At 50.7% G+C, this 25,658-nt stretch overlaps 1 protein-coding gene and 1 long non-coding RNA gene across 8 annotated transcripts in view; one reads left to right on the top strand and one right to left on the bottom strand.

The window, feature by feature from the left end:
- The window catches only part of Rph3a (rabphilin 3A), a 69,618-nt gene extending 48,399 nt beyond the window's left edge, over positions 1-21,219 (top strand). For 4 of the 7 annotated variants that reach the window (XM_011248186.3, XM_011248188.3, XM_011248185.3 and 1 more), the window contains 15 exons: positions 327-492; positions 2,185-2,223; positions 2,307-2,468; positions 5,735-5,821; positions 6,274-6,333; positions 7,122-7,313; positions 9,577-9,656; positions 11,332-11,406; positions 12,870-12,979; positions 13,744-13,870; positions 14,610-14,666; positions 15,212-15,366; positions 16,249-16,330; positions 18,604-18,700; positions 19,420-21,219. In XM_011248186.3, the coding sequence (XP_011246488.1) occupies positions 327-492; positions 2,185-2,223; positions 2,307-2,468; positions 5,735-5,821; positions 6,274-6,333; positions 7,122-7,313; positions 9,577-9,656; positions 11,332-11,406; positions 12,870-12,979; positions 13,744-13,870; positions 14,610-14,666; positions 15,212-15,366; positions 16,249-16,330; positions 18,604-18,700; positions 19,420-19,550 (1,620 nt within the window). In that variant the 3' untranslated portion in view covers positions 19,551-21,219. The remainder of the gene's footprint in view (positions 1-326; positions 493-2,184; positions 2,224-2,306; positions 2,469-5,734; positions 5,822-6,273; positions 6,334-7,121; positions 7,314-9,576; positions 9,657-11,331; positions 11,407-12,869; positions 12,980-13,743; positions 13,871-14,609; positions 14,667-15,211; positions 15,367-16,248; positions 16,331-18,603; positions 18,701-19,419) is intronic. The other 3 variants (NM_001302344.1, NM_011286.3, NM_001302345.1) reach the window with 1 other exon arrangement.
- Gm32185 lies at positions 8,950-11,427 on the bottom strand. Its single transcript, XR_387678.3, has 2 exons — positions 11,120-11,427; positions 8,950-9,206 (listed from the first exon to the last, which is right to left on the bottom strand). It is a non-coding gene; the product is annotated as a predicted gene, 32185 (long non-coding RNA).
- Positions 21,220-25,658: the final 4,439 nt, after the last annotated feature.

Here is a 25,658-nt window from a genome sequence, read left to right as displayed (position 1 = left end):
TTGAATTCCTGATTCTCCTGCCTCCACATTTCCAAGGATTGAGGCTTACAGGTTCACCCAACCTTCTTTACATCAACTGCAATGCCACAGTTATAAGATAAGAGAGTGAGCATTGAGCTCTTCCCCTCTCTGCCTGTTTAGCTATTGGGTTGATCCTTGACATGGTAAAGAATCAACTTTCTCCATCAATAAAATGGCCTTCAGGTTTGTGAGGCTGATGTGGGGACAGAGACATGTGCCCAGTGTCATGCCCATGAGCTGTGGGAGCAAAGATGAAAAGTAGATGTTGGCTGCCATGTCTCCCATATGTCTCCCTTCCTTCCCAGGTCTGGAAGCGCTCAGGAGCATGGTTCTTCAAAGGTTTCCCCAAGCAGGTCCTTCCACAGCCCATGCCTATAAAGAAGACCAAGCCCCAGCAGCCTGCTGGTGAACCGGCCACCCAGGAGCAGCCTACACCTGAGTCCAGGCATCCAGCCAGGGCTCCAGCTCGAGGTAGAACCAAGTTAACCCCTTTCAGCACCCTGGACAGGTACAAGCCAACTGGTCTACCTGAAGGCATCCTAGCAAAGTACCTGTCGCTAGTTTCTGGCCCCTAATCTAGGATTCCTTAGCCCCTTCACAATTTATCTTGAACCTCCTTTGGGAGGGCAGTACAGGAACTTTCTAGAAAAAAAAAAGCTAGCTTGCCAAGTGGCTTTGCCATCTTCCTTAGTGGGAAATTGAAAAGTACAAAAGAAGAAGAAATTAAAATTAGAAATTGGGAGAATTTCTCACCTGAATATATCCTGGAACCAGCGGGAGTTGGGCCTGCTTTAAAAAAAAATTCCTGGTTTTCTTGTATTTATTCTTCCTCTACTCTACATCTCCTCCTCTTCTTTCTCTTCCTTTTCCTTCTCCCTTTTACCCTCCTTTCCCTCCCCCCTCTCTTTCCTCTTTCTCTTTCTTCTCTTTTTTTTTTCTTCTTGGGTAGAGTTTTATGGATCTCAGGCTTCTCTGAATTCACTTCATATTTGAGGACTTGGTGACCTTGAACCTTGACCTTCTGCCTCTGCCTCCCAAGTTCCCAGGGTTACAAGTGTGCCACACCATGCTTGATTTTCCACTTCTGTTTCTTCTGTTGAGTATAAACAACTCTGAAACTGGACTAATTAAACATGAAAGATGAATAGGAATTAAAATAGCAAAAGAAATTAATTATCAGCACTATTAATATCAAGGCTGTTATCCGAGTGTGGTTATTAATAATTAAAATGATCATTAAAAGAGAGAGAGAGAGAGAGAAGCAGGAAGAAAAATGACTTCATAAAGTCACATTTGTTTTGGACAGTACCACTTGGACTGGCCAGATAAAGCCCTTGTAATAATCACAATTAACACTGGATGTTAAGCTCCCTTGTAATAATCACAATTAACACTGGATGTTAAGCTCCAGCTGAAGCTGGGACATTTCTCAGAAGAGAGCTAGAGATGCAGGGTTCAAATCAAAGCACCTGGCCCAGCCTCTCATAGGATGACTTCTAAGCGTGCCTTGCACGGAGCCTGTTGCCAAAGGTTTTCTTCAAGGCAACACAAGCCTTTTCACTTCTTGAAGACAACTTCACCAAGTTGTCAACAGACACTGTGTCCCTCAGGAGTGTGCAGTCCCACCTACCATCCTTCCTCCTGGTCAACCTTCCCTCCCTCTTCTAGGACTGTCCAAGCCCCAGCCCACAGGCCATATGCAGCCCAGGGTAGCTATGGGTGCAGTCCCAAATAAAATTGTAGATTTATTTAGAACATAAAAATTTTTAGACCCCTCCCCCCTTTTTTTGTAACATAACTTTGTGGTGCCTGATCATGAACTCACAAGTTACAGTGCTATGATGTCAGAGGTTGGCCACACCTGCCAGGATAGGTAGAAGAGACAGGTTTTGTTTTGTAGGTCTATGCTTGTGTCTTCATGATGATAAGGGAATGAGACACCAAGAACAAGCCAGTTCAGGGGAGAGGCTGGAGGGAAACATACTTAATGTTTCAAAAGCGGTTCTTGGGAAGAGAGGGCGAGCTCACTGTGGAACCCTGGAGTGAGAACTCTGTGGACTCTGTGGACTCCAGGAAACCTGTATTCCAATTCTCATTCTCTCTCTCTCTCTCTCTCTCTCTCTCTCTCTCTCTCTCTCTCTCTCTCTCTCTCTCTCTCCCCAGGTGACATGGAGGACAGGAGGCCCCCAGGGCAGAAGCCAGGTGGGTTCTGTCAACTGTCTCCCATTCTGGGACCCCATTCTACCACCTCCCTCTCTCTGTGCAAGCCATGCCTCTCCTTACAGGCCCTGACCTCACCTCTGCTCCTGGGAGAGGAAGCCATGGGCCTCCCACGCGTAGGGCCTCTGAGGCACGGATGAGTACAGCCGCCCGGGATTCTGAGGGCTGGGACCATGCCCATGGTGGGGGTACTGGAGACACCAGCCGTAGCCCAGCAGGTGAGCAAGGTGGGCATTGCTGCCTTTATTGAACACCTACTGTATACCATATTTTGTTCCCATGTTTGCATCATTTATTCTGGTCCATACTCAAGGAGTCATACAAATCTATCTCCAGACGTAACTGAGATCCTAACTCTTCTTGACCCAAAATGGCATATGAAGAACACATGAGTTTTTGTTTTGCTTGACTCCCGGAATGAGAGGAAAGGTCACTTGGCGTTGAGCAAAGTGAGCGTCCATTTAATTACCTTCCCCTGTGGCCTCAGCTGTCAGTGTCAATGGATAGGATAATGTGGCCAGGACATAACTGGCTGACAGGTGCTACCATCATGGCCCAGTAGATTATACTCTGAAATACCTGATGAGGAGAATCTTGGCAGCTTGACTTTAATAGCCTGGGTCTGTATTTCTTGTGAGCCAGTGTCTGAGCCTCAGGAGAGTGTCCCTGTTTTTATATCGAGGGGATGGGTCTCAGTGTGGTGTCCCAGTGACCAGGATCCACATTGATCTCTGGTATCTACTCACCAGCACACACACACACACATGCACACACACACACACACACACACACACACACACACACATGCACACATGCACTTGTAGAAAGAGAGAGAGAGAAGTTATCTCACTATCTGTGCAAGAAGGCTTTGAACTCATGATCCTCCTGCCTCAGCACCAGACCCCAAGCACTGGGACTACAAGTGGGCACCCTCACTCCTGCCTCAGTACTCACACCCTAAATTGTAGCTTTTTATTTCCCTCACCATCGTGTCAGGATAAAGGACAGAACCTCAAAGAAGGGAAGAAGAATTTAGCTCACAGCATCAGAGGTCTCAGCCTGTCCTTGAGAGGAGGGCAGAGCTGAGTAGCTCACTCAGTGGCTGACAGGAAGTGGTTAGTTCATTCCAGTGAGACTCCACCTCCTAAAGTTTCCACCACCTCCCAGAATAGAGCCATCAACTGGAGTCCAGGTACTCGACACATGAGCCTGTGTGGACATTTCAGCCTGATGAGCAGCTAAGCTCAGTTCCCTCCGTCCTGACAGTAGGGTTGGGCTCCTACCATCTGCTGCCCACACCTGCTGGTGAACCCAGGGCTCAGATGGACAGAGGACAGAGGACAGAGTCCTAGGCCTGACCACCAGAGTACTTTTATAGAGCATCTACTGTGTATCAGACACTCCTCAGAGCTTTTCTCCCAGAACTTTTTAAGGACTCCTCGCTACAGCCCCGACAGGCAAGTGGGAGACTTTCATCATCCCAACTCTACAGACATAAAAGTTAGACTCAGGAAGGTGATGGCTCTTCTGACTCTTGCTACACAGCTGACAGTGAGTGAAAACCAGAATCTATTTAACCCCGAACTCCCGATCTCTTTTCTCTTCCAGAGGTGAGGCTTATATTGACCATGCTTTTTGATTTTGCAAAACATACAGTATTTACTATATTTAATTCACTGCTTTGGCCATTCTTCACATGCAGGTTGGTGGCACCAGGCACACTCACAATGTCATGCAACCATCACCACCATCCACCTCCGGAATGTTCCCTCATCTCAAGTTGAGATTTTTGTAGCCATCAAACTGTAACTTCTCTTTGATCTCTTCCCTTCCCCAGAACCTCCAATTCTCTTCTTTCTTACATGTGAATTTGACACACTTCAGTGGAATCCCACAGCATTTTCCTTTGCCATCTGTCTCACTTCACTGAGAGCTCTATACCTTCAAGGTTCATCCATGTGCGAGCATTTCTCAGGCTGCCGTTCCCCTTTTAAGGTTGTGTAATATTCCATTGAATAGACATACATTTTATTTATCCATTCAGACCAAGGGCCTTTAGGCTGTTACTACCTCTACCTTTAGCTGTTGTGAACTGTGCTGTTATGAACACCTCAGACAAATATCCACTTAAGCCTTTGGAGTAGAGACTTACAAGCGAGAATGTCCCAAAGTTGGGCAGTTCTATATTTAACTTTTTTTGTTTTTTTAAAAAAAGAAGCCAGCATCCTGTTTCCTATGTAGGTAGACAGACTACTTTTACATTTCTGTCGATAGTAAACCCACCCAGTTTCTATATACTTTCGACAACACTTGTAACTATCTGGCTTGTTTAGTTGTTTTGCGTTTTAGGCTTGCTTGCCTAGTTGGTTCTGGAAACAGGGCTTCCTGGTGTAGCCAGGCTGGACTGGTATACACAACAATCCTCCTGTCTCACCCTCTTTTGAGTGCTATAGGCACGAGCATCTAAGGCAAGCTGCTGGTTTTGGTTCACTTGCTTCTTATTTTTGAGATCGGGTCTCACCATGTAGCCGCAGCTGGCCTAGAACTCACTATGTAGACCAGACTGCCCTCAAACTCACAGAGAGCCACCCCTTATTGTGGCTCATCAATTCTCTTTATGGATGGTATCAGGATTCATCAGTGACACTAACTCATGGCACAAGCACCCGCTTTGCACTGATCACATGGCTAAACTCTCTGCATGTAATATCTCCCTTACCCCCATCGGCAACTCATGGGGGCAGGTTCTAGGCAAGCACACCGCACTAATCTGAACTCATGGGCCCGTCTTACTGTTTTATTTTGAGATGGGTTCTGGTCTTGAGCTCACTCTGTGTCCCAGGCAGACCTTGAAATTGCAAGTCTCCTACCTCAGCCACTGGAGTATGATGGCAGGCCTGCCTCCCTGCACCCAGCTTACCTGTGCTTTTCAATAACTCTGCTGAGATTTGCCCAGAGGTTCTGGGCACTGAGAAGAAGACAGAGGGGCCAGAGGAGGGCTGGGAGCAGAGCAGGACAGCATCCAGGGGAGCCTCAAGGGAGTGCGCACCACGAGTGTGTGTGTGTGTAGTGTGTGTGTGTAGTGTGTGTGTGTGGTGTATGTGTATGCATACATGCATGTGATGTGAGTGTATTATGTGTGTGCATGCATGCATGTGGGGGTATGATGTGTGTGTGTGTGTGTGTGTGTGGTGTGTATACTGTATGTGCATGCATGCGTGTGGTATATGTAGTGTGTATGGTGTGTGTAATGTGTGTGCATGCATGCATGTGGTGTGTGTATATTATGTGTGTGCATGCATGCATGTGGTGTGTGTGTGTGCCTGTGGTATGTAGTATGTATGTGTGCATGCATGTGTGTGGTGTGTGTGTATATTATGGGTGTGGTGTGTGTGTAGTGTGTATGTGTGCATGCATGTGTGTGGTGTATGTGTAGTGTGTGTGTGCATGTATGTGTGGTGTGAATTATCTTGTTTTTCTCCTCCTCATGCAGGTTTGAGGCGAGCTAACTCAGTCCAGGCAGCCCGCCCTGCCCCAGCCCCAGTGCCAAGCCCAGCACCTCCTCAGCCGGTGCAGCCAGGTACCAGCCACTAAGCCACCATGTGCCCTGTGCCCCGCAGCGGTGACCACGGTCCCATTGCTCTGTAGTGCTGAGCTCTGAGCTCTCTCCTTAGACCCTGGGGATGGAGGAGACCCCACTTAGAGCAGGACTTTGGCAGAGGGAGGGCTGGGTGGAGCATCCTGTCCACCACGAAGGGACAGGGCTCCCTGTGGTAACTCCTCCACATCTCAGAGGAGGATGTAAAAGTGGGGACTCCGGGGGTTGGGGGGTGGTGGAGATCTCCAAGCTGAGGTTCAACCTGGGCTTCTCCCATGCCAGTAACCCCCCCCCCCAGAGGGACAGTTCCTAACATCCCCAGGAACTTCTCCACACCATTGTCTGCTTTCAGTCTAGCCTGTGTATGAAGAGAGGGAAGGACAGATACCCAGGAAGTGTGTCTTCATCACCACCCCCTTTCCTTCCCCTTGCAGGGCCCCCTGGGGGCAGCAGGGCCACTCCTGGGCCAGGACGCTTTCCGGAGCAGAGCACAGGCAAGTGTGAAATGTCCCAGGCTCTACAGGATCACATCTACTCAGGCTGTCACCAAGACTGGTCTGACCAGGCTGAAGCAGCTCCTTTCTAAACCTCTGACCACTGGCAAGCCAGTTTCTGTGGCTCAGAGCATAGCCTGCTGGGTACCATCCCTGGTTCTTCCCTTCTTGCTGTGTGACTCCTGGCAAGTGACTAAATCTCTCTAAGCTTTAGGGTTTTTTTCTATAAAGTGGGAGTCAGGCTCAGACTTCCTTCATAGTCTTGTTGTGATGATTAAACCAACTAAAACACTTTTTAAAATTAGCTTAAGAAACAAAACACTTTTTGTGGAGCCTGAAGTGTGTTTGGCCCAGGATAAATGAACAGTGATTACTTGGACCCACATACAGGCAGGTCTCAGATGCCTGGTTGTCATGGTTACATGGTAACTTGTTTTTCACGGACTCTCAAGGTTTAATGCAACTAATATTGACTGCCATAGAAACAACTCTGGATTGGGTAACTCCTATTCTACAAATAAGGAAACTAAGGCTCAGAGATGTTAAGTAACTGGCCCTGGGTCACACAGCTGAGGCTGATTCATACTGTCTAGCTGAGTCCACACCACTGATTCACCCCTGTGAGGTTTGTCTTGTCTGGGTCTTATCCGAATTACCCCCTTAGCCCGGGTCTTGCGAACGCCAGGGCCTGCCTTTCATTCTGAGTGCAGCCTGGGAACCTGCATTCCAGAAGCTTTCTCTAGCCAATTGCTATGACAGACTCAACACTGCCTCTTTTCTCCCCACAGAGGCTCCTCCAAGTGACCCTGGCTATCCAGGGGCTGTCGCCCCAGCCCGAGAGGAGAGGACAGGACCTGCGGGGGGCTTCCAGGCAGCGCCGCACACTGCAGCCCCCTATTCCCAGGCAGCCCCTGCTCGCCAGCCACCACCTGCGGAGGAGGAGGAGGAAGAAGCCAATAGTTATGACTCTGATGAAGCAAGTAGGTGGCTCCGAGGTGTGGGGTGTGGGGGGCATTTGGGAAAACTCTTCCAGAAACTGAACCCAAGGGGGCAGAAATGGGATTCTAGGGTCTGTAGATGCCCCCTAACTGCTAACACATGTACCCTAAAAATCCTTTGGTTCTGGAGATCAAAGCTAGGGTCTTGAGTGTGCAGGGAAAGGGCTCTACCATTGAGATAAACCCAGTAACTCACCAGCGCTGGGGTGGCCAGTGAGCGCCACCATGTGGTCAGTGTCAGAACTACACATTTCATGGGTTAAAGCGCATTGGAGGCAGAGTCATTGAGTCACTTAAAGCCTATAGTGTTTTTGTTTTTGTTTTTTTGTTGTTTCGTTTTGTTTTTTGAGGTTCAGTGGGGCAGCCAGCTACCAAACAGAATTATCTGGTGGCCTACAGCCCCACAAAGGCGCGAGTTTCTGTGTCTAACGTATGTCTTTATCTGCAGTCATTCTTCCCCCTCATGACGGGGACATCATCCACCCAATGATTTGTTAGGTGCTTACTGTGTCCTTCTTGGACTCAGACACAGAGGGCCAAGGACACACATGCACGCACACACACATACATGTGTGAACGCCTCCCCCTCACCACATAGGGCTTTTTCTTCTGCTATGACTGAAACAGCCAGGATGGGTGCTACTGGGAGGTGGGATGACCTGGTTGGGACCCACTAATCTGTATTGCTTCCTGTGTAAGCTGATGGCTGGGTAAACCAAGGCACTGCAGGGAAAGTGCTTTAGTAAATTTGGACAACACTGTGTTGGGCTGAGCACACAGGAGTAATGGCAGCTATGTTATTCAAATGATGGAGCCCTCCAGCCAGGGCCATCACATTTCCTACTTCCCGTCCCTAGTGCACGGAGACAGGACCTTCTCTCTTCTCGTTCTACATATAGTCTTGGAAAGGCTCCCTATGTCTCTGAAATGGCCAGTGTCTTAGTTAGGGTTTCTATTGCTGTGATAAACCCCACCATGTCTAAAAAGCAGTTTGAGAATGAAAGGGTTTGTTTTATCTTCTGGCTGTAATACATCATGAGTGGAAGTCAAGGCAGGGGCCTGGAGGCAGGAGCTGATGCAGAGGCCAGGGAGGGGTGCTGCTTACTGGCTTGTTCCTCGTAGCTTACCCAACCTGCTTTCTGATAGAACCCAGGACCATCAGTCCAGGGGTGGCACCACTCACTAAGAAAATGTTCTACAGGCTAGTCTGTTAAGACATTTTCTCAATAGAGGTTCCCTTCTTGCCTGTGTCAAGTTGTCACAAACCAACCAGCACAGCTAGAGAGTGAAAATACCAGCACAGCTATCAAGTGAAAAAAGGCTCCAGTCCCTCGAGGGCCACACTGTGTGTTGTAGCAGCTGTCCCTGTTGTAACGGGTGCTCTCCAGAGTCAGGGATCTGTGGTCTCAGGGAAGGGAGAGGGGAGCCTGAGAGGGGAACCCACCTGTCTTGTCAGCCTCAACAGCACTCCGTATCTGCCCTCCCTGGTCCTTATCCTGGCCGCTCTTCCATGATCCTTCAGTCACCTGTCTCTCAAGTGTGACCTCTCCGAGCCTCCAGGCTGCCCTGACGAATGCTCAGTTGCAGGGCTGGTTACAGCAAGCTTGGCTTCTCTCTGTTCCTTGCTGGCTCATCTTTGTCATGGACGAGGATTTATTGACCTCGCATCCTGAGACTCAAGCTGCTCCAGGCACTAGGACATTAGGGCAAAACGCAACAGGGGAGAAAGAGTCCAACGATGAATGAGCTCATCGCAGGCTGAGTGATCTCTCCAGTGGCTGCTTAAGGGAGGGCTTCTCTAGGAAGTGACTCTTGAGCCAAGCTGGAGGGCTTGAGAGGGTATGAGTCACGCGGGAATGACGTGGGAGAGCATTCCTAGGAAGGGAAACAGCAAACACTGACTTTCATTCATTCCTTCAGCACACACGGGAATACCTACTATGTGCCCTGCACACAGTAGGGGCACGTAGTGGTCAATCAGCCATCCCAGCCCTTGTCTTCAGGGTAACCTCAATCTGTCAGGAGATGAAGTCACTAAGTAAACACATTTATAAATGATGGTGGAAGGACCCCCAAGGAGAGAGATCTGCCAGAATAGATGGAGGATCAGACCAGGGCCTGCCCTCCCTCTCTTCTGTGGTCCCAGTGTCTAGCTGAGGCCAGACACATTGGTAAGCACCCAGGAAATGCTCGTGAATTGACTAAGCAAATGCTTCGCTTGACTCTTGTCTTCTGTTGCCTGCAGCCACACTGGGTGCCCTGGAATTCAGCCTTCTCTATGACCAAGACAACAGCAACCTGCAGTGCACCATCATCAGGGCGAAGGTGTGTGGGGATCCCTAGGGAGGCTCTGGTTTTCCTAAGAGACTCAGGTCAAGATGAATCCCAGGCTCAGCTCCCACCATCACTGACCTGTGGCAATGACAGAGATGAGAACAGGATTGTCGTCAGCCATGGCAGACTTCCTTGGTGGTGGTGGTGTGTGTGTGGGGGGGGGGGGCTTCCTCTAGGAATGGTCCTGTGGCTGCTTCTGAGAGTGGTGGCAGCTCAGCTGTGAGGGTTGCCCAGGTTACCCACAGCATCCCAGAGGGAACACTGCAGGTATTACCAAGACTTAATGACAGCCTGACTTGGTGATTCTAGGTTTTCCATCTCTTCTCCTGATGTCTTTGTCCAGCAGGAATAGCAATGTGTGTGTGTGTGTATGTGTGTGTGTGTGTGTGTGTGTGTGTGTGTGTGGCTGTGGATAGTAAGGGGGGCAGGGCATGGGGAAGGGGAGGAAGGCACCGCAGACGGCTTTGGGGTGTGTGGAGATGATGAACTGGATGGTTCCAGATCCTGGGGGAACCCCCCAAGATGAACTTAAGTCTGGGACCCCAGGAAAACCCAGCAAGATCTGGACCAGACTTCCCCAGAGCAGATGCTGGCTAAAGCCACCTCATGCTGCTGTGCTACTAGGGGCAGGTGGGAGTGGCTAACCCTCTCTGGCTCACTGGGGGTGACAGTAGTGTCCTTCCCCAAAGACTGACTGGGAAAACAGGGTACAAAGTGATGGGCCGTCTATGGGTATTGCTGTACCTGCTGGCCTGCAGTAGAAATGATAAAGCCTCCATTTGACTCCTCAAATGTCCCAGTCTGAGACACTGGGAAGGTCAACAAGAGGCAATATACTTAAAGCAAGTCCTACATCAGTCTACCTTCCCTCCAAAGCCATTTCTTTAGCATGCACTTATTGAAGTGTAGCGGGTTTCGTAGTGAATGCTCAGGTATATATATTCTCTCTTCCCACCCATTTCGGTGATCAGACAAGGGAGGCATTTTTATTAGCCCCATTAGTCAGATGGAGAAACTGAGGCCTGAAAGCTAATGCCAGGGATTATATCCCTGGAGAGATGAGGTTCATCTTCAAAGGCAAGATCTCATTCATTACTCCCTGAACCCCACCAACCTGTGGACACAATGGCCTCATCACACAGATGAGCAAGTTGAGGTCATGGGCAGGACTCCTGCCTCAGCCTGGGTGGAGTGGACAGTATACCTGAGTTACAAGAGCTTGAGGGCTGCTCAGGTGAGTGAGGCCAGCTTAGCTCATTTCAGAAAATGATGATAAAATACAAACACCTTTTCCAGGTTTTGAGGAGAGATAAAGACTCACTCTCCAAGTGGGGAAACTGAGGCCTCAAATGAATGCAAAGGTCAGGCTCTGGATTTGGGAGTGCTTCTGCCCCCAGCTTCCCCTTCTCTGCTAGCTATGCTGGGATGTCCCCTCCATTCCCTAAGAGACTCACATTCCTCCACTCAACAGCACGGAACCATGATCAGAGAGGCACAGAAAGCTTCCTAAGGCCACACAGCTAGGGAGTGCCAAGTCGTTCAATTCAGCACCTGATGCCAGCACTATCTTCATGATACAGCATCCTTCTGTTCTGTCCCCACCAGGTGAGACAGGTGCCATCGCCTACTGTGGTTGGTGGACTCAGGCCTCTTCCTCTTCTTGCAGGGACTGAAGCCCATGGATTCCAATGGCTTGGCAGATCCCTATGTGAAGCTTCATCTGCTGCCTGGAGCCAGCAAGGTACTCAGGCCCTGGCTTCTGCACGGGCTCAGCTCAGAGCCTGAGGCCCCCACCCCATCTCACAATGGGCATAGCCCTCACAGTGGGAGTGAGGGGCAGCGCCCCCAGGACAAAACTCTGGAGGGCAGCAGCTGCCAGAGGCCAAGAGGGAGCAATCACACACATGCAAATATGTTTGTGGGCCCCAGTGCTGGTTCATTCTGCCTGCCCCTTAGCTAGTCACAGCCAGTGCATGTGTGTACACATGTGTGTACAGATGCACACACGCGCACACACACACACACACACACACACACACTCTTGAGGCAGCAGCAGCATCTTTTCCAAGGTTTAGGGCTAAGTCCTTGGATACTACTGTGCTGCTGGAGGGATGTGAGCCCTGCTCTTCCCTGCTCCCCCGAGAGCCTTTCTTAGCTCTGGGATTAAAAAAAAAAAAGTGGGAACTGGAATTGGGAGTTGCCTCTCTGACTCTGCTGGTTTGCTTTTTCTGTGTCAGAGGTAGCATGGGTGTCTTAGCGGGGAGGGGGAGCCCAAGGTTGTATGTTCCTGAGTCAGTGCCTGTTACACAGTGCTGTGAGTTTAAAATACCTAATAAGGTAAGAGAGGGCACATACATGCATATATACATGTTTAAACACATGCATACACACATGTGCATGTATGTATGTATGTACACACATGCACATATGCATGCAAACATACCTACATGTATATGTGCATGCATATGTACATATACACACAGTCATGTATGTATGTGCACATATATATACACATACATGTACACACATGCTTTGTCCTATCATTGTCTTTGAGTCAAGGACATGCCCACTCCTGTCTGTGACTAACTTTGGTCCCTTCTCCTGTTCCAACCCACTGGTGACTTTTGCTGCCTATCAAAACCCATGTAATTCCAGTCATTCCTTCACACATTAGTGTGAATTCGGGCCATCCAGCCACCTCTTGTGTTGTAGGTATATTTCCAGTCTTCTCTCTGGGAGTGGAATGAAAAATTTTATACTGTTTTTTAAAAGGCTAGGCCTGATGGCACAGACTTATAACCCCAGCTAATGGGCAGGCGCTGAGGCAGGGGAATGGGCAGGACTGCCTGAGCAGCTTAGTGAGCTCCAGCCAGAGTTTTTAGAGTCGGAGTGTTAGAGCACCTGCCTACTATGTGCAAAGCTCTGGGTCCCATGCTCATGGCTGTGGGAGGGAGGAAAGGAGGCTAGCTCCCCTCTCCACTCCCTGGAGGACTTTCATGCCTAGAGGATACTCTCTGAGGACTCAGGAAATATCCCCACACCCCTGCCTCAGAACACACGGCATTTCTGCTATAAACCATGTCTGTCTCTCCAAGATACACACCGAAGCTTTCTCACTTAAGGGGGAATGTTCAAGGAGGGTCTCCAGGTTGGCTCTGCTGATAGGTGCCTGACTGTCTGTCTGTCTGTCTCCTGGGGCTCTAGTCCAACAAGCTTCGTACAAAGACCCTGCGCAACACTCGGAACCCTGTGTGGAATGAGACACTGCAGTATCATGGCATTACAGAGGAGGACATGCAGAGGAAGACACTAAGGTGCCATGGAGGGTGGGGCCGCAGAGGGTGGGGCCATGGGGCGGGGCCACGGAGGGTGAGGCCAGCTCATACAAACAGCTTGGACTCCAGAACAAACTGTAAATGCAGGGGGCCTTCTGTATCTAGGTGCACATGGCTGTCAGCCTGTGTTGCCCAGGCAGCCGTGACAGACATCTGCACATGCTCAGTACAGACCGAGGGTTTTTTGGTCCCTGGTTGGCTGAATGTGTTTGGATGTAGAACCCATAGTTATAGAGGCACAGCTAAGACTCACATGCATGGTGCAGGGTTGTGCGGGGCCTGTCATCCCAGCACTTGGAAGGCTGAGGCAGGAGGATCAGGCATTCTGGGCCAGCCTGGACTAAATAATGAGTTTTAATCTAGCCTGGGCTACATTGCAAGTCTTGTCTCAAGAAAAGGCGGTGTGTACTGTGTGATCTTGTATACATACAGGATCAAGTTGTAGGCACATGGCCCCTTGCAGGCAAGAGCGAGTCTCTTAGGGTAAGGGAGGGTTTAGGGAAGGACCCTGAGGGCCTCTGGACACTGGAATGTTCTAGCTCTTTATGTGAGCAGTGGTTATGATACATAGACCTCTCAGGCTGTGAACTGAGTCACTTACCTGACTGGAGGTAAATGAAGGCCACAGTCTCATTCCTGGCCACACCCAGTGCCCCTCACCCAGGTGCATAGCTGGGCTCAGTGTCTGTTGCTCTCTCTCTCTCTCTCTCTCTCTCTCTCTCTCTCTCTCTGGCCTGTGGCAGGATCTCCGTGTGTGACGAGGACAAGTTTGGCCACAACGAGTTCATTGGTGAGACCAGGTTCTCGCTCAAGAAGCTGAAGGCTAACCAGAGGAAAAACTTCAACATCTGCCTGGAGCGGGTGATCCCGGTAAGCCAGGGTGTCACCATCTTCCTGCAGTGCTATGAGGGCACCAGGCCTGCCCTGGGCACGAGATGTCTCCTTGGGTCCCTGTCTGGTGGCAGCTGGCTTTTTACTCACTGAGTCCAGCTGGTCAGGACAGTGACTAAGTTCATGTCTTCAACATCATTACCATCATGTGGGTAGGCCTGTCTTGATCAAGTGGGCATAGCTGTCCCAAGACGCCGAGGAGGCCAGGTAGTCAGGTGTCTGGGGAGCTCCTCCTTCAACCTCATTGCTGTGTGCTCAAGATAAAGGGGCCCTGTCAGGGCTGCCCCCTGCTTCATCTCTAAATGTTGAAGGTTGAGTTTAACCCATGGTTTGCAATGATGCTTTCATCTGGGGTTCATCAGAAGGGCCCCAGAGCCACAGAGAAGAAACACCTGACAGGCTAGACTCTAAGAACCATGAGCCACTCATCCTGAATAAATGGATATACTTATGGTTTATGTGTGGCTTCTCTGACACTTGGACAGTCCGCTGGTCCTCCCTGACCCTTGGTGTCTTCTTCTGTACACTGGGGAAGGCAGTAGAACCCACACCAGTGGCTGCTGCTCCCGTGTTGACAGTTAAGGCTGCTTAAGCATTGGGGAGAGGCAAGCGTGGAGTTGCCTGTCTTGGAGAGCCCGCCTTCACAGCTCCTGGCCCTCCTTGGGCAGCAGGGGGATGAGAATCCAAGGTTACTTTCCCATCCTGTCTCCTCCCACAGATGAAGAGAGCAGGGACCACCGGGTCGGCCCGTGGCATGGCTCTCTATGAGGAGGAGGTAAGCTGGCTGTGGGTGGGAAGCAGGCCTGCTGAGACTACCAGAGGCCACTTTTCTCCCCTCTTCCTCCTGAGTCTTCCTCTCTCTTTATCCTGGTCAGTAACCTGCTGGCTCATGGGGGGAGGGGTGCCCTTCATCCCCAGGGTTAGACCATGGGAAGAGGGGCCTGTCTCTATGGTTACACACCCATGTTCCTGAGCCTGCTTCACATGGCTTCTGTCACTGGCTGTACAGAAGAGAGTAATGGCATGCGCATCTCTTTATGGGGGTCTGAGGCCAGTCAGGGACCAGGATGGAACCCAGGACAGAGAATGCCCCAAGTCAGGGATCTGCCCCTGCCTGACACAAGCTGAGCTTGGGGTCGGCATACCTGAACCTAACCCAGGAAGGACATTGTACCAGGCCAGCTAGGTAGAGGCACCTGCCGTCCACGGTGCAGACTCCATTGCTGGCCCTAGCACTCCTGCCCTTCACAGCCATCTCCCATAGTAACCATCCAGATCCCCTGGCTCTCTGAGCCCCACACTGCCTTTTGCCACATGCAGCAGGTAGAGCGGATCGGCGATATAGAGGAACGGGGCAAGATCCTGGTGTCCCTCATGTACAGCACGCAGCAGGGCGGCCTCATTGTGGGAATCATCCGCTGTGTGCACCTGGCCGCCATGGATGCCAACGGCTACTCAGACCCCTTTGTCAAGCTGTGAGTGTGTGTCCCGGGAGGCGAAGGGGGCAATGAGGACCAGAAACTCCCCCTAGATCATTAACCATTGAGACTTAGAGAAGGAAGGCATCCAGCTAAGATCACACAGCTAAACTATGCCCAGAAGAGACTAAAGGTGAGGCTGGAGTATCAGAAAGCCAGCCGATGTGATGCCCGCTACTTGGGAACCTCTGTAACTGTCCCTTCCTAGAGTGATTGGCATGGTGATTCCACTTACAGCTCAGGAGTCAGCCACAGGCGCCCCCAGTAGCTCAGATCTCCGCTATCAAAGAAGCAATTGGACTTCATCCAAATTCATTATAGAAACACTCAAAAGACCCCAAACCCGGGGTTATTCCAGCCAACTCATCAAAGCTGCTCTGCTGGTGACAAGCAGTCAGGTGTGACCACCCCAAGAGGGTTTCAAGCCCTTTTCGCTCACTCGCCTGGAAAATATAACATCAGTGGACTCAGTTGGTGGAATGTTCCTCTGCCGTTCTGATCATTAGTGTGTGCCAAACCCTCTTCCACGGAGTACTTGTTTCCACCCAGAAGATACTGGCTGGGCACCTACTGTATGCAGCATTCTGAGAAAGAGCTTCCTGGTTAGAGGAAACAGTGGCAAAGGCCCTGGGGTAGAGAGGAGGATGAGGAAGAGGTCCTGAAGGGCATGATGGGAGAGAGAGCTGGGATGGAGCTGGGACCCAACCACATGGACACCGGGGCCATGGGAGGGTTCTAAACTCTCCCCTGAGGTCACAGGAAGCCGATGGATAGCTTTGAGCAGCAGAAAGACATAATAAGCTCAGAGAAGGGCCCCCCCACCATCCAAGGTGGAACCAGTGTTGGGTCACTTTCTGATTTACTGGTGTCTCCTCCCAGCTGGCTGAAACCGGACATGGGGAAGAAAGCCAAGCACAAGACTCAGATTAAAAAGAAGACCCTGAATCCCGAGTTTAACGAGGTAAGGCTACTCTGTCATACCCGTGGAGACTTCCTGCGTGTGAGAGAGCACTGTATCCCTTCCAGAATATTCTTAATTGTCTCAAAAGAGTGTTTCCATTAGCGATCAGCTTGAGTTCTACCAAAAGGAAAGGGGACGAGCTCCCTGTCACAGACAAAGCCGCAGCTTGAGGACGGTGCAGGAAGCTGTTTTCAGAGACTGAGCTAAGTCACCCCCAGTGTCTTTCCTGGCACACTGATGTTGAGTTGTGAGCTCAAGGACAGCAGAATCTGAATGTGTCCTTCCCTTGTTTAAGAGGCCTTGCCAACCTGTGTGCCTCCTTTTCTCCCTGACAAACTCCTATTCATGCCCCAAAACACGTGCGTTTTGACTTCCACAGGCAAGGTTATCCTATGTTCCTAGGATCATTTGTCCCTTCCCCTCTACGCTAAACACTGCTTCTCCATTAACTGTTAATAAGCTGGGCTGGCGGGAGGGGTGCGGGTGTCTGTCCCATCTGCAAAGGACTAAAGAAGGAGGGTGAAGGAGCTGAGTTCTGAGCTAACCCCACCCAGACAGCCTCCATTTCAAACCCAAAACAAACACACAAGGGATGAGCTGGACCCAGAGCCTGGAGTCCCACCCCTGCGCTCTCTCTCTCTGGCCTTTCCCTCTGAGCTCTGAGTCTGTCCCAGCCAGCAATCGCTGGATTCTAATGCACTTTGTAAGTGAGGAGGGGTGTATGATACGGTTCATTTATGATGGTTTTTGAAAACCAGGATACAAGCGCTCACTCAGGAGACCCACACTGTAGGCTGCCCTGCTTTCTCTTAGAATCTGGACAAGCCACAAATAAGAAATCCAAATAGACATGGTGGGGAGAGACCTGGGAGAGTGAGGCAGGAGGTTCAGAAGTTCAAGGTCATCCCGGGCTATCTAGGGAAACCCCAAGTCACTGTTTCAAAAATAACACAGCCACAACCAGAAGCATCCAATCAAACCCCCTCCTCCCCCAGCCTCAGAAGTAATGATTTCCCCCTGAATCCATAATAGTATGCACTTCTGAGTTTTTGAAACGTGCAGCCAGCTTGTGCTTAGTCCACCTGACATCATCGTATATGCCTCCATCAGAAATGCATGTCTTGGAAATTGTCCTAAATATATGATCAAGGATGGACAGAGTGATCTCACCCCTTAGATGCCGCTGGATCAGTCAGTTAAAGACTGAAAGTTAGAGGCAGCCTACACACCCAACTGTGAGCCCAACCACCATTAAATGTCACCATGACAATGATGCTGTAGGCCTAGTGAGATGGCTCAGTGGGTAAAGGTGATTGCAGTCAAGTGTGATGACCCGATTTTGTTCTCTGAGACCTACCTGCTAGGAGACTCCTACCGGTTGTCCTCTGACCCCTATAGATGAGCCACAGCATGCAAGTACACAGAAATAGTGTGCCTTTTAAGATGGTGACATCAGAATATATCTGTCCATCCATAGCCCTGGTTGTCCTCGAACTCACCCTGTGACTGAAGGCAGCCTTGAACTTGTGGTGGCCCTACTGCCTCAGCTTCCCAAGTACTGGGACTAGAGGTGTGAACCATCCCATCGACAAGAAATATTTTTGGAAAATGTGCTGATTTGTTTTTTTAAACATAAGTTACAGAGTAGAAAGGGCTTTAAATTTAGGATTTAGTTTTCTTAAAAATTCACACATCAGTATAAATTGCACGTGGCCAAATCCTGACAATGGCCATTCTCAAGTCTGGCTACAGATAATGTGTCATGGCTTCCTTGTTTGTGTGAATAATGAACATGACAAAAGTTTACAAGCACACAGGAAAACTATTTTTTTAAAATCATACTGCTAAGCCTAGTGGCAACTGAGGCTGAGTCAGGATGCTCATCCCCGAGTTTGAGGCTAGCCTGGGCTACACAGTTGAGCTCCAGGCCAGCCAGGGTTAAGTGAGACCCCCGTCTCAAAAGCACAACCAGACAAAACCCTTCTTGTCTGGGTCACAGTAAATCCCTAATGCTAACCCTGAGGGACAGACATACTCCCACTCAGAAAGCCCCCAAGAGGACCAAGCACCATTACTGACCCAGTGACCACCCCAGTATCAAACAGAGCCCACTGCCAATGGGTCACCAAGATTCCATGTCCTAAGGAGCTCTGTTGGAGAGACAGGCCTGCCCCCAGAATGCCCTGCTCCAGGGACTCCTTGGGCTACATCCCTAGCTGCTAGCACTGGAAGCTCGGGGGACTGTTGCTTACCTGTCCCTCTGCTGTTCACAGGAGTTCTTTTATGATATCAAACACAGCGACCTGGCTAAAAAGTCCCTGGATATCTCGGTGTGGGACTACGACATTGGCAAGTCTAATGATTACATCGGTGAGTGCTCCAGCTTCCAGCTCCTGGGACTGCCTCCTCATATGGCCTTCCCAGAAGAGGATACCTTGTGGGGCACTGGGGAAGGCCACCGCCACACAACCCCATTCTCTAGTAGCTCTGCAGGCTCAGGACTCACCTGGGACTCAGGGTCCTGACTTGGATCCCATTTGGATGTGCCTCTACTTGAAAGCAGGTGCACACCACAGCAGACTAGCTGAGCGTCGGGAGAGCAGAGAGTGTGCCCTCTGCAGGAAGCAGGCACAAGGGAGTCCCCCTTTAATCTCTATCCAAGATCCAGAGGCAGGGTTTAACTCTGCCAGCTCTTCCAAAACCCAAGGAGAGCAAGTTGTAAACTTGGCACAGGGAGAGAGGCTCCAGGCAGGGGATGAAGAAGAAACTGATCCTTTGGGAAGTAGCAGTGAATGCCTAGTATGTGGAGACACATGAAGAGAAGTAGAAGGCAGGTGAGGTTTTGTAACCATGAAGTCCTGGTTTGGTGCTGCAGGAGGGACCCATAGCCCATTCTAGAGGCTCAGAGGGTGATCATGATATTGACGACAGTCACAGAGCAACACCTCTCAGAGAATGGGCAGGGTGTGGGTGTTACTGCTTGGTGGCAGGCTTTCCTCCCAGTTCTACGCTTGGGTCTAGAGATGCAATTGGCCACTGTGTCCCTTTCCACTGACCCGCCCCTCCCTCTCTGTTCTGCTCATCCCCAGGAGGCTGCCAGCTGGGGATCTCGGCCAAAGGCGAGCGCTTGAAACATTGGTATGAGTGTTTGAAGAACAAAGACAAGAAGATTGAGCGCTGGCACCAACTGCAGAACGAGAACCACGTGTCCAGTGATTAGGACCTGGTGCCCTGGTGTCCCCTGTCTCTGCCCCAGCCGCTCTCCCCTTTCAGAGCCTCCCCTGCCAACTATGAACCTTTCATGTCTCCCCCACTTCAGGTCCTGCTACAGAAGAAGAATCTCTGGGCTTCAGGGTCTGGATGTGAGCCCTCTCTGGTCCCCAGAGGTTGGGTAGTGGGTGTGGGGAGACATTTACAAAGAGATTTACTCTGACCTTAAGCATCTTCAGGTCCCCTTGGGCACTGGTGAACCCATAGGTTGTAAGGACCAGGAGGAGGGCAGAAATTATACATTGAGGCTGCCTCTGTCCATCCAAAGCACTCCAGGAAGAAAAAAAAAAAGGAGAGAGAGAGAGAGAGAGAGACAGAGAGAGACAGAGACAGAGACAGAGAGACAGAGAGAGAGAGACAGATAGATACACACACCCATCCTCTCTAGGCACACCAGGAACTAGATACAGAGAATACACAGAGGGCCTGCCCCTCCCCCACCCTTTCAGGAAGCTGTCCATTGGCTTCCTAGTAAAACTAACTTCCTCCTTGCTCCTTGCTCATCTTATCAGTACCTCCTCACCCACCCTCCCTCCCCTCCCCTCTTCTCCCACCTCCACAGTGGGGGATGCAAGGCAGAGCCTCCCCATGTGCCCCTTGCCAGCCTGGCCAGCAACCTCCCAAGCTGGATGAAGCTGGGCCCCACATCTCTGACATTAACACATCTCCCATTGGCATGGCTGGCTATCTTTGAGCCTGGGGCCCGCAGCTGGCACAGCCTGGGTGCATGGCAGCACTATAGATATCCTGAGAAACAGGATCTCTCTTTCTCATCCCTGGCTCCCCAAATGGGCACAGGTGGCACGGAGCTCTGTGTATGAGGGGACTTGCTCCTGGACCCCATGCTTCTATCCTTCCTCTACTCTTTGCAAAGAGCAAAGGACCCTCTCCCCAAACTTCCACTCAGAGCCACCTCTGTTCTGTCTACCTTCCACTCTCTTCCCCGTGATTCCTGGTGGTGATCAAATAACCGTATTTAGAGCTTTAATTAGGTCAGAACTCTCTTGGTCCATGACAAATCCAGAGGAATGTACACCTGAGGCTGGAGTCAGGCCATCTTCCTCACATGAGAGGCAAGTCTGGTTTTTCCCATCTTGATAGTTTTGCCCCATCAACATCACAAACCCCACTACTCCCTATAGCGTCAGGCAGACCAAGACTAAAACCCTCCCATTCCCAAGTCTCACAGTCTTGCTTGTTCCTTCCAACATCTCTTGAGATGCACCCTGCTCTCAGTAACTCGTGCTGTTCCTGAGGGACTCTTGTGTTTCCCTGAAATGACTCTCTTCTAGAATCAGGCTCTGCCTGCCCCAAGGTGGCTAACCTTCCCACTTCCATGGCTCCCCTGGTTAGTCCCTATAGGTCTGATGCTCCGCCCACTTGCCCACTTCCCTGTCATGGTCACCTTTAGGAGAAAGCATGCTGGCTGAGTCGCCCAAGCCTGATGCTGGTTTTGGCTCTGGACTCGGAATGCAGCCTGCTCACAGCGCCCTGATGCCCTCCGTGACACACATACCCACCCCTCCACATAGAACACAAGTCCCCCGGTGCATGCACCATGCCCACTGCCTTTCTTTGCACTGATGTAGCCAAAAATAAAGTAGGAATATCCAAGGAAACTACTGGCCTGCTTCTCTTCCTTGCTGGTTTCTAGAAGATTCTTCTGCCTTCCAAACAGGACATGTAGAGGCTTGGGGACCACACAAGCAATTTATCAGGATGTAGTGAAGTAACCGAACAGAGGTGCTGTCTGGCCGATGTTATCCTGAGCATAGACAGATGGGCTCAAGAAACCCAGGGGACCCCCCCCCCATCTTCTGAGAAGCTATGTTGCGGGAGCCCACAAATATCAGGCATGTGTTCATCTCCTCCTCCATATCTTTGAGGAATTATCAACAACTGTGGGACCAAGTGATGGGAGGTCCTGGGAGCTGAGGAGACAGATCAGTCAGCAGAGAGCCTGATAACACAAGGACATGAGTTCAGATCCCCAGGACCTATGTGAAGAGCTGGTTGTGCGCCAGCAAGACAGCTCAGTGAATAACAGCTCTTGTCGCACAAATCCGGAGATTAGGTTTCAATCCTTGGAACCCACTTACATGTGCAAGGAGAGGGTTCCCTGACCTCCACATGCATGTCACAGCACAGTGTCGTACCTACATCAGGGACACACACAATAAAGCTGGGTGTGAGGTATGGGACTATAATCCTAGTACCAGGAGGCAGACACAGGAGGAGGTGGAGCTGTGGTGCTCACGGACCAGTGGCTTGTACCCCATCAGTGGGCTATCAGTTCACTGAGAGACCCTACCTCAAAAAATGAGTGGAGTGCAATAGAGAAAGACACCATTGCTGACCTTAGACCACCACCTACACACATGCACACATGTATGAACATGTACACACACACACACACACACACACACACACAAGAACCTAGACTTGAATGGGGAATTGTGCAGTTGATTCATTTATTAAACAGATGAGGAAATAAAGAACCAAGGAAGCTAGGAATGGGAGGGACCTGGGCCTTAGACTTCCAGCCCAGCACTTACCATGGTGATGATAACTAAAATCATCTGATAATAGCAGAGCATCTGATAATCTCCCTGGGTTTTAGTACCTCCCAGCTCAGAAGGAGCCTTCACTGATAAATCCATATTCCACATTCTCAGTGACCTGAAAGCCAGGTAAATAAATCTAGAAACCACCTCCCCCCTGCCCCCATTCCTCTTGACAGGGTCTCCTATAGTCCAAGATGGCCTGGAACTGCATATGTAGCCTAGGCTGACTTTGAATTTCCGATCCCTCAGATCCCCCACCTCCACCTCTAGAAAGCTGGGATTGGTTGCAGTGTGAATAACCATCCTTGGCTCCTCAAGAGAATTTCAACCGCACTGAATTGAGTCCCTGAGAGACATGAGCAATTTATTCCCGCTGAGCTGGTCAGTTCCTCCCAAGGCCAAGTTCTTCCAGGACAGTTTCTCTAGTTCCTGGAGTCACCCGGGAATCCTGAGAATTTCTTTTCCAACTGCCTGTACTCTCCTCACCTTCCCAACTCGCTGCCCCCTGTGCAGAGTTGAAACCATTTCCCCTTTGCTGGCCAATTCCCACCTCCATAGTGACTGAAGTCAGCTGCCTTCATGTCAGCCCACTTACTGAAGTTCAGCTACTTGCCACCAGGTGACCACAGGGGTAAATGTGAGCCCTGCAAGCCCTCTGAGGCACTCCCTGCTCTTCCCAGTACTCGCAGCAGACATCACTAATCGATACAGCGTCAGCTGAGAAGTCTGCCAAAGGCTTCAGAACCCTTCTGTGTACAGTGTTCTCAATGCAGCAGGCATCACTAATCAATACAGCACCCACTGAGGAGCCTGCCAAAGGCTTCAGAACCCTTATGTGCACAGTGCTCCATGCAGCCACTGCCACACAGCCAAGGGGGGCGGCAGATCCCTGGTTCCGACATAGGACACGCCTACCAGGCCAGCATAGGACACGCCTACAAGCATAGGACACGCCTACCAGGCTGAGCATTTTCATTAACACTGGGACTCCTGAGCAGGCTAATTGTTCTTTTCTCTCAGTTATGACAGCGACTGCATGGGGCAATGTGGCAGAAAACGCTGTTCCCACAGACATCATTCCCTCACGTTGGTCAGGTGCTTATTCTGTCTCTGACATTAAGATTTTGGAACATCCCCGGGGCATTGCAGTTACATTATCCATGAAGACCCCTGACCCGTGGCACAGGCTTCAGCAACGTCATCCCACATGCCTGCCCTAATCTTGGACTCGGGTGTACAGCGTCCATCCAAGATGATGCTCCTGAGCTGGGGAGGGTACACCCCATCCCCCAGGTGGCTGGGAGAAAGCAGGAGAGGCAGGCACAAGCCAGGAAAAAGGGGTGAGTGTGTCTCCAGTCTACAGAACTCCCAACCTCCAGCAAGCCATGTCGACTTTACCTTGAGTGAGAGTTGGAGGCAGAGCTGAGTCTGGGCCCAATCAGGGCAGACAGAGCTGACAGAGAGGGGGCTGGGTCATTGGGCTCAGTGTATCTCCAGCAGCTGCTGGCCATGTGACCAAGAGGGTGACTCAGGGTCTTGAGTCACCTTGTCATCTGGGCACTCCCAGACTCAGTCAGGCTTGCCAGGGGCATTGACCTCACTGGACTTAGTGATACTTGCTAGGATGCACGGGGGTGGAGGGCGGTGTGGAAAAGTAGAGATGAGCTGGGCATAGGGACACACTATAATCCCTCAGGGCACGGAGGCAGGGGGATTGCTGCAAGTTGAAGGCTAGCCTGACCTATGAGACTGTCTCCCAAACCAACAACAAAAAGGGTCACTGAGATAGCTCAGAGGACACAGGTATTTGTCACCAAACCTTGTGGCCTGACTTTGGTCCCCGGGACCTACATGGTGGAAGGAGAGAGAGCTGACTCCTACAAGCTGTCCTCTGACTTCACATGCTCACACACAGGAAATAAATGTATAGACTATCTAAAGCACAATTAGCTTGGTGCTCCCCAAGATCTGCTCAGGACCCTCAGCTGGCCTCCCGTCCTCCCATCCTGGCACTTGTGGGAGGGGCCTTCAGCATCCTAGTTCCCTCAGGATCCACCATGCCTCCCAATGAGGCCAAGAAGATTGTACCTGGGGTCTGGGGAGATGGCTCAGAGGAGGGCCAGGCACTGGATGCTCTTGCAGAGGACCTGGGCTCACTTCCCAGAGCTATTTGGTGGCTCACAAAAACCAACAACAATTTGTTGTTGTTTATTTTTCAAGATGGGGTCTCACCACTGAGCTCTGACTATCATGGAATTCACTCTGTAGACCAGGCTAGCAAAACAACAACAACAACAAACCCACAGAGGTCCAACTTCCTCTGACCCCTGAGTGCTGGGATCAAAGGCCTGTGACACTACACCTGGCTGATCAAAAGGAATTTAAAGCAGCTGACACTTTGTGCTGAGGGCTCACCTCTGACCTGGAATGACACAACTTTGGTCAGTGGAACTTCCCGCTCCTGTTTCTTTAAGGAAAGAACTGTGTTACTGCCCAGAGTGTGTTCTCAGCCACAGCATTGGGCAGGATCCTTTTTTTTCCATTTATCTCCTCATCTGTTGTAGGTTTCTTTCCTCAGACTCTGGAGTGAATCCAGCTGTGGTGTAGCCCAGGATGGACCAGTCTCCATTATCCATCCTCCTGCATCAGCCTCTGCCTGCTGGACTGCTAGGGCCACCCACAATGCTGTTTTTCTTCCCTGTTTTCCTGCATGTGAAGGGCTAATGACCTAAAAGCCCCAGGCAGTCTGAGTGACTCCCTGCAGGAAGAGATATGGTGATGTCAGTGTGCAGTGAGGATCAGGGAGGCCAACGGGGTAAGCACCCCACCAAAATCTACCAGCTTGGGGAAGCAGGACTAGGTCTGCAGACCCCCAAAGGTCCCATTTCCACCCTAATCCCCTGGAGCTCCCTGTGCCCGGTGAGCAGTCTCTACTAGCAATGGCTTCCTTTTTGGCGCTGCATAAAGGACAATCCTGCTCTTGCACAAGGCCAGACTCTCATTTCCTCATCGCAGTACATCCTGGTTAATGTATGGGTGTGCATGTGTGAGTGTATACCTGTTTGTGTATGTGTTTATTTGTGTGCATAGGTACATAGACCGGCTCACATGAGTGTGTATATGTGTGTGTATGTGTGTGTTTGTGTGTGTGTGTGTGTGTGTGTGTGTGTGTTTGGGAGCTGCCATGTCGGCTCTGGGAATTGAATAGGATTTCCCTGGGAGCACACCCACAGCTCTTAAACAGTGAGCCATCTCTCCAGCCCTCTCCACTTGAGACAGTCTGACTATGCACTCCTGGCTAGCCTAAGAGTTGCTCTATAGCCCCTTCCGGTCTGAGCAGCACCGGGTAGCTAGGGCGCACAGTCCTCTGACTACCGCCAGCTACCCACAACACCCGCCAAGCGATCTTAAGACTTCTGGTGAGTGGAACACAGCATCTGCTCCAATCCAATCGTGCGGGACTTGAGACTGCATTAGTCAGGGAAGCAAAAACC

This window comes from Mus musculus, chromosome 5 (assembly GCF_000001635.26).
Source record: "Mus musculus strain C57BL/6J chromosome 5, GRCm38.p6 C57BL/6J".
NCBI classification, from domain to species: domain Eukaryota; kingdom Metazoa; phylum Chordata; class Mammalia; order Rodentia; family Muridae; genus Mus; species Mus musculus.
The sequence above is the reverse complement of the archived record's forward strand: the minus strand, read 5'-3'. Positions and strand labels throughout refer to the sequence as shown.